Here is a 7700-nt window from a genome sequence, read left to right on the forward strand (position 1 = left end):
TCTTCTCCACGCGCTGGCGGACGCCGCCCCTCTTGAGCCTCTTTTCTCCCTGCCGGTGGACCCCTGGAGGAAACAAGCCCACTTACCCGACTCCCCAGACCTGCTCCGGGAGGCCACGCCCGGGCCTGCCCGTGCAAGCCACCGGCCGCCCCGCCCGCCCCGAGGGGAGTCGTGGGAGCCCTGAGCCAGCGGCTCAACTGGCGGAAAAGAAGAGCGGCCAGTGGCAGACGCTGCGCGGGCCGTGCACACCCTCGGAACCATAGGCCGGGGCGTCTCCTGAAGTTCAGCTGCGCAGCGGAGCCGGCACCGCCTCGCTCACCAAGCCGGGCAAACTCTTGCCGACCGGGCTGATACCCGCAGTTTGCTGCGGGGTCGCGCAGGCCTTGCAGCACGGTGCCCACAGGTGGAGAAACGGGGCGTCCCGTTCAGTGTTCGCGGAAGCCAAGCTAGGCCCTCTGCCGAAGACCCGGCTAATCCTGGGCCCCACCTGCCCTGCGCAAGGTGCTCGCCGTTCGCATGTGCCCTTAGGAGGACGGACCCAGGTAGAGAGGGGCCAGAGGATGTCGCCCAGCTTGCCCGAGAGTTGTCTACCTGGGCTGGAAGGTTTGTCCCAGGGCCATTTGCAGTAAGCAGAACCCGGAGGTGCGCCAAAGGCTCGTGACCCCTCTCAGTAAGCTCCGGAGAACGAGAATATCTTCACTTTCACGCTCCCTCACTGGGCGTCGCAAGCCCTCCTCCCTCTGCGCCGCTTTGGGATGTGCTCTACAGCCCCCGCCTCATTGAGGGGGTGAGTTCCGAATTTGGGGATATGATCAGCTTGAGGTGATCTGGCGCCAGATGCATCCCGGCAACCTTCAAACTTAAACCGGAGACGGCTTTGTCCAGCTGCGCAAGTCAAGCGCCCAGCGGTGCACCGGTAAAGTGGCAGAAGGTAAGCCTCCTTGGTACAGCATGGGGGTGAGGCCCTGGACGCCACTCCCACCGGGACTTGTGTGGGATTTATAGTCAGGTACCTCTGGCCGCAAAAGACAAAGAAGGCCCAGGACAGGGAGGAGTCGGGGCCAAGCTCTTAGTGCCCCCGCAACCCCCCTGGAGAGAACCCTTTCATCTGGCCCTTCCAGATCAAAACCTGGCATCTCCCGCCGCCGCCGTAGTCGTAGGCTGAGGGTGGTTCCCTTCCTAACCCACCCCAAGCTGTCCTGAAGGGACACCTGAAATCATCCTAAGCCTCCCTGGGCTGTCGCCTCAGGTCACTCTGCAGAGTCCTGGGGATTCTGCACTAGCCACAACCCCCTTCTGCCCCAAACCCGCCTCCCAGAGTTGCTCACTGGCAAGGTCAGTGCCGGCAGGCAGCCTTTCTTTCTACCAGGGCTGCTGCTAAAAAGATGACTTCTGAGTTGCTACCAGAGCGGGAGGGTGGGCGAGGATGCGATCAAAGGGGGACAGTGGTTAGATGAAGAACTGTGGGTGATTTGGCGGGTGTGGAAACCTGATACTTCTGAGGAGGTGTAAACCTATCCTAAGTCATGTAGTGCAGTAAATTATGTTAATGAAAAAGTTCAAATAGCTCCTTAAAAGTAAAGCAAGCTTGGATGATAGATTGTTCCCGAGCAGGTCCTGAGAGAGCTTGCAGAAGCTCAGAGAGACAGGCAGGAGGTTCACGGGCCACACAGACCCGTAAGCCATCTCTGGAGACTAGGAAAGGGTTCCCCTGCGCGGGGTGAGGAAGGATGAAGAGAGAAACAGGCCAGACCAACAAGGGGAGACGGCACTCCAAGCCGAAAGTCACGCAAACACCGACAGGCAGGACGGGTGTCCTGCGTAAACTGAAAGCGGAAGGCGGGCCCACGGGGCTGGTTAGTTTCTCTCTGTAGAAACAGAGGCAGATACATGGCTCATTTTGTATTAGTTCCTGTCAGAGGTGTGGCTTAGAGTCAGGTTAGCAGCAGGACAGGCTCAAGAGCCAGAAGTCGGGCTGCAGGCTGCAGGCACCGGCAGGAGTCAGTTGGGCCTTTGGGCCCTACCGTGCACAGGACGCGAGTGAGGGCATCTGGGTTCCAGAGGACGGTGATGCGGTTAGAAGTGCGGCGTGAGGTGGGGAGTTGCTGTTATTTGCAGCTGTGGCCCAGGCTCACCTGAAGGTGAAATCTGCGTGATGCTGCAAATGAGACTAAACTGAGAAGGGCTGGTGGGGGCGTGTGCAGGGGCCGTGTGCCAGGAGCAAGGCAATGGCCGCCCAGGGTGGGTGGGGGCTTTTCCATGGAGCTGCCCATGGCGTGTATCAGTCTCTCCATTTGGGGTTCAGAGCGGCCTGGGCTAGTAACACCAACTGGGGAGTCTTCAACCCAGTGGCAGGGGCCAGGACCTGGGGCAGGAGACCCCAGCTGAGGGGGAGTGCGGTGCGAGCACTGTTTAGGGGTGGCCGGAGAAGTGGAAGAGATAAAGTCAGAGGAGCATCACGGTGTAATGGTGCCGATTCTGCACGGGACAATAGCTGGGCACGATCAGTCGGGCTACCAGAAGCCTCCCTAACGAGAGCCTCACAGAACGCACAAGAGAGGTCACAGGTGCAGAGGTGACAGCTGGTGGAAACAGGCCTTGAGGAAGCAGAGGGGCCAGGCCCCCTGAGCCTGGGGGAGAGGTCGCCGCGCTGGTGAGCTCAGGCAGTGGGTGAAGTACAAGAGGGGTGAACTTACTGGAAAGAGGGGTACGTGTGAGGTAGGCGGCCAAGTTAGGTAAGTTTCTGAAGGAACGGAGCGGCCACGAGAAGGCCAGGAAGACCCGAGGGAGCATCGGCCGCTGAAGGCTGCTCTGTGAAGGGGCCACAGGTGCCTATGGCGGTATCACCTGGGTGCTGCCTCGCTGCAGAGCAGCTCGGCAGTTTCCCTGGGAGCGCTACAGGTCACACACGCACGCCTAGACCTTCAGCTCCATGGCCAGGGGAGAAGGCGTGGGCAGGGTGGCAGACCTGCGGTGCATGTTACCCGGCCTCTGAGCCTGAGCTGGCTCTGTTGTGTGCGACAGGGGCTGGTGCTGCGCACCCCAAAGCGTCTCCCTCATGGTGGAAGAGGCCGGCATCTCCCTGCGTCCCAGAAGGTGCTGAGTTCAATGTTAATTCCTTTAAGGGAAAGTATTCTTGACTCTCCCCTTTGTCGTCACTGTACAAATATGGGTGGTGTGTGTTGGGTGTGTACTTGCACGCTTTCAGATCCCCACATGTGCATGTACAGACTTCCCTTCCGCAAGCGTCCCCTGCAGGGCTCTTTGCACTAGCAGCAGCCCCAGCGTCTGAAGCGCAGTCCAGCTGCAGAGTGATTCGGGCGCACCTCCAGAGTGCACAGGGCAGCATGCAGCGTGCTTAGTTGTGAGCCTGGAAAGAGGACTTCTGCCCACAAAGCGTGGCTGCTAAAGGCAGGTGCTCGCAAGCAGGTGTTCTTTGTCCGAAGGAGACAAAGGAGCTGGCCCTGTGGATCCAGACGGCAGCTGAGCTGCCTCGGGTTGAACTCTAGCTCTGCCACTTACTAGCTTTGTGACCTGACATTTCTGGGTCTCAATTTCCACATCTGTAAAGTGAAAATAAAAAGAGCACCCATACTCCAGGATCATTTTGGGAATGTAGAGCACTCATTTTGAGGACCGGGAATAATGCCCAGCACCTGACCGCACAGGTTTGGGCCCTAGTAGCTATGGTTATTTCCAACCACACACATGTGCCTGCCCCTGCCAGCCCTAAAGGCGATTTAAGTGTTGGAGGGAAAAGCACATGGGAGGAAAAAGAATTCAGTACAGTCACCACCACCTCACTCACACTGACACGGACCGTAACTTATACCCAGGCCAAGTCGGTGTCTGTCCCCAGGAGCAGCCGCCAGAGCCCCAAACCAAAGTTGGGGAGAGCCGCAGTATCAGCACTAATCATAAGAAAACTGAAGGGGCCAGCGGCTCCCGGGCCCCAGTGCTGTGGCCAGTCCCGAGGCCGTCACGTGCGCCATCTGAGCACGGAGTGAGAAGTGCCTTTCCTGCCACGCTTTTGGGAAGGGTGCCTCCTGCCGCCCCCCAAGACTCAGAAAAACCCAGAGGACAGTCATGTGGTCAGAAGTGGGGCTTGAGGCGGGGAGTCACTTTTATTCGCAGCTTTGGCCTAGGCTCACCTGAAGCACCGAGGTCCAGGCTGCTGTCCTCGCGTGCATCCTCAGCGGGCTGGGCTGCATTCTCTGGGAGCAGCTGCTTTAAAAATTGCAAGTCCAAGTGAGTTGAGTGTGCCTCATGGCTTGATGTCACAAGCTGTCCTCCCTCACCCAAACCCCAATTCACTCCTCTAGCTCAAGTGATTATCCAATCCCCAAGCTTCAAAGTTCCTTTAGCTGGACCTTCAGCTGCTTGCTCCAGCCCCCCAGGCACTTCCTTCCTCAGCCCACCGCCCCACAGTGCTTGGCGGCATGTACTGCACATGCCTGTCCATCCTTTGTGTATGTGCATGGCTGACTTAGATTCCTGCAAGGTAAGGTCATCGTGCCTGTCGATAGCTGGCACTCTGCTGTCCCAGGTAGCCTTTCAGGGCCCTGCTGCACTTGCTGATTCAGCGTGAACAGAGAAACACAGGTACTGAGATCAGAACCCCATCCTCTCAGCTCCTTGGTTCTGGAGCCTACCAGTGTATAAAAATAGACGTCTTCTATCAAAATTAAAAACTTGTGCTTCAAAGGTCACTCTGAAAAAGTCAACACACAGGAATAGGAGAAAATCTCCCATGTGATATGGGTGTATCCAAAATAAAAAACTTACAATCCAACAGTGAATAACTGAATAAAAAACAGTTGTCAGAGGCTTTGAGTGGACATTTCTCCACGGCAGTGATCAGATGGCCAGTAAGTGCGTGTAAAGATACTCAGCATCATTATTTACCAAGGAAATACCAGCCCAAACCACTGTAATGTGCGTCTTCACATCTACTAGGATGGCTATATTAATAACAACAATAACAATGGATACTAATCGGCAGAAGGTGAGGAAGTAGACAGGCTGGAACAATTGTACACTGCTGTCAGGAAAGTAAAATGATAGTCTCTTTGGAAAATTGTTTGGAAGTTTGTCTTGTGGAAAAGCTAAACAGAGTTATCATATGACCCAGCGATTCAACCCCTAACTGTATACCCAAGAAAATTACATGTTCCCACAACAACAGTTCACGACAGCATTTATATAATAACCAAAATGTAGAAATAAAACATGCCTATCAACTGATAAATGAGTAAGAAAATGTCTGTCTATGCAATGGAATATTACTTGACCATAAAAAGGAACGAGCAGCTGTTATGTGTTACAACATGGATGAGCTTTGCAAGCGTTAATGTTAAGTGAAAAGGAGCCAGACAGAAGATCACGTATGATTCCACTTCCATGAAAAAATTCCAGTATAGCTGAATTTATACTGAAGGGAAAGTATTTCAGTGGCTTCCATGGGGCTAGGGAACAGGGACAGATTACAGGTAGATACAGGATTTCTTTTTTTTCTACAGATGGAGATGATCTGGCAGTGATGGTTTCAAAATACAGTGAATACACTTAAAATCACTGGTTATGTATTTTAAAATGGTAGATTTCATGGTATGTGACTATCTCAATATAAAATAGATGTTTTATCGTTGTTATTAAAGTAAGTTAACTTCTGAGTAATTATATACCAAGGAACAAGGAAGTGGCAAAGGTGGTCTAAGAGTGTGAGAGAGACAACATTAGGGAAATTCCTGAGCATTGTTTTCTTTGAGAGAAAGCTTATTCTATTCCCACTAACCTGGAAAACAGGTTAACAAAAAGACCTTTCTATTTCGAATTGCCTTGAAATTGACTTTCCCAAGGAAATACCTGCATTCAAATATAAGACTCGTAGTGCTATGTGCCACGGATGAGACCCCTATCCTGGGGTCTAATACTGTGGGACACTAATTCTGGTCCCACTCACCCGCCCCCAAACAAGAAACAGTGGCTTTCCTTGGAAAGCAGCCTCCCTGGCCCTCCCTGGTGGCACAGTGGGTTAAAGAACAGCACTAAGGAGCTAAAGTCACTTCCGCATGAGTTCGATCCCCGCCCTGCAGGTGACCCACAGGGCTGGCAGACCTCTCCTGACCCGCCCGCTGCTCAGCAGTGTACTTTGTCACTCAGCCTGTTCTGCTCCCCGCTCTGTCTCTGGTGAAGCCTCTCACTGCCCCTGAGCCTCTGGCCTGTACCCCAGTTCTGTATGCACAAATAAATCTTAAAAAAAAAAAAAAAAAGCCCCCCTTTTTCCATTCCTGCGAATCCTGCACTTACACCCTTAGTCCCTACGTACCTGCGACACTGCGCGTTTTAGTGCTGTCTTGTCTACTCCATAGCCCATGCTGTTCCCACAGCCAGGTTTAACGTCGTCATTTCCGATACCTTTTCCTAAACATATTCTCTCATTTCTTCCTTTCCCCCATAAGCTATATTTAATAGCAATATATGGCTTTATTCTGTATTTCTCAAGAGGACAGCTATTCTACTTGACTGATACAGAGGTCAAAGAATTTGACCTGCCGTCCTTGATCTTGTAGTTTTTACCTGGAGCCACTAGATGCCACTCTTGTGCCAATTACAAGCTACTCATCACTAAATGCCCATTATAAGTACAAACAGTTGTGATCTTGAGTGGAGACTCCGGTTCTGCTCAGAACTCTGGTCACGCATCCTGGGATCCCGTCCTATTTGGTACCATGTTACTAGGCTTCAGAGTTGAGAAACCCAGCCTTGCTGTTTACTGATCCTGGGTAAATTACAGAAATTCACAAACCAGTTTTCTTCATCTATAAAATGGGAAAACTACCTCAGGATTTTTTTTAAAGATTGATTATGCATATAAAAATTGGGGTGTAGGCCAGAGGTGCAGGGCTCAGAGGTGACAGAGATAGAGTGAGGAGCAGAACCAGTGGGTCTACTGAAATTCACTGCTGAAGGGATCAGTGTAGAGACAGGAGAGGTCTGTTGCACCATAGGGGTCTACTGAAATTTACTGCTGAAGGGATCAGTGTGGAGACAGGAGAGGTCTGTTGCACCATAGGGGTCACTCCCTGGCCAGAGGTCGAACTCATGCTGGGGTGGCTGCTGCTAACTCAGACCTAATCTCTTGTGTACCATGGAGAACCATAGGACCTTTGTAGAGACCAAAGTGGAATTATTGACACAGATTTAGGATTTTGTTTTTTCTAAGACCTGTGACTACCAGATAAGACCTTAAATTCACTAGTCATCTGCCAAGTTAACTGGGCTGTGAACATCCCCCAGGCTACAGTAACAGAATGGAGCAAAAGAGGTCAGATGATTCCTGTTTGAGGCCCAAGCAAAACTTTAAAGGCTGAGACAGATCCTGCCCCATAAACTCCAGGTCCTGCAGTAGCACATGCCTTACCCTGAAGCGACTCCTAGAAATGCGAAGATGCAGATGGCTGCAGTGAACTGAATGGGCCCCTCAAAGAATTGCCAAATCTCTCCCAGAATCCATGAATGTGACGTTATTTGGAAAAGGGTCTTTGCAGGTGTGATTAAGGATCTCAAGATCATCATGGATGTTCAGTGGGCCTTAATCCAGTGATAGCGTCCTTATAAAGGGAGATCTGAGAAAGGGGGGCAAGACCATGTGAAGATGAGGCTGAGAGCGGAGCATCTGCAAGTCACCACCAGATGCC

General features: G+C 52.4%; 1 protein-coding gene across 1 annotated transcript in view; it reads right to left on the reverse strand.

The window, feature by feature from the left end:
* Positions 1–4017: 4017 nt before the first annotated feature.
* Positions 4018–7700, reverse strand: part of LOC101634623 (chromosome unknown open reading frame, human C11orf80) — a 51837-nt gene continuing 48154 nt past the window's right edge. Inside the window, exon 14 of the mRNA XM_012725129.1 lies at positions 4018–4227. Coding sequence (XP_012580583.1) covers positions 4093–4227 — 135 coding nt within the window. The 3' untranslated portion in view covers positions 4018–4092. The remainder of the gene's footprint in view (positions 4228–7700) is intronic.

The sequence above is a fragment of the Condylura cristata genome, unplaced genomic scaffold (genome assembly GCF_000260355.1).
Source record: "Condylura cristata isolate star-nosed mole 26May11 unplaced genomic scaffold, ConCri1.0 scaffold00015, whole genome shotgun sequence".
NCBI classification, from domain to species: Eukaryota; Metazoa; Chordata; class Mammalia; order Eulipotyphla; family Talpidae; genus Condylura; species Condylura cristata.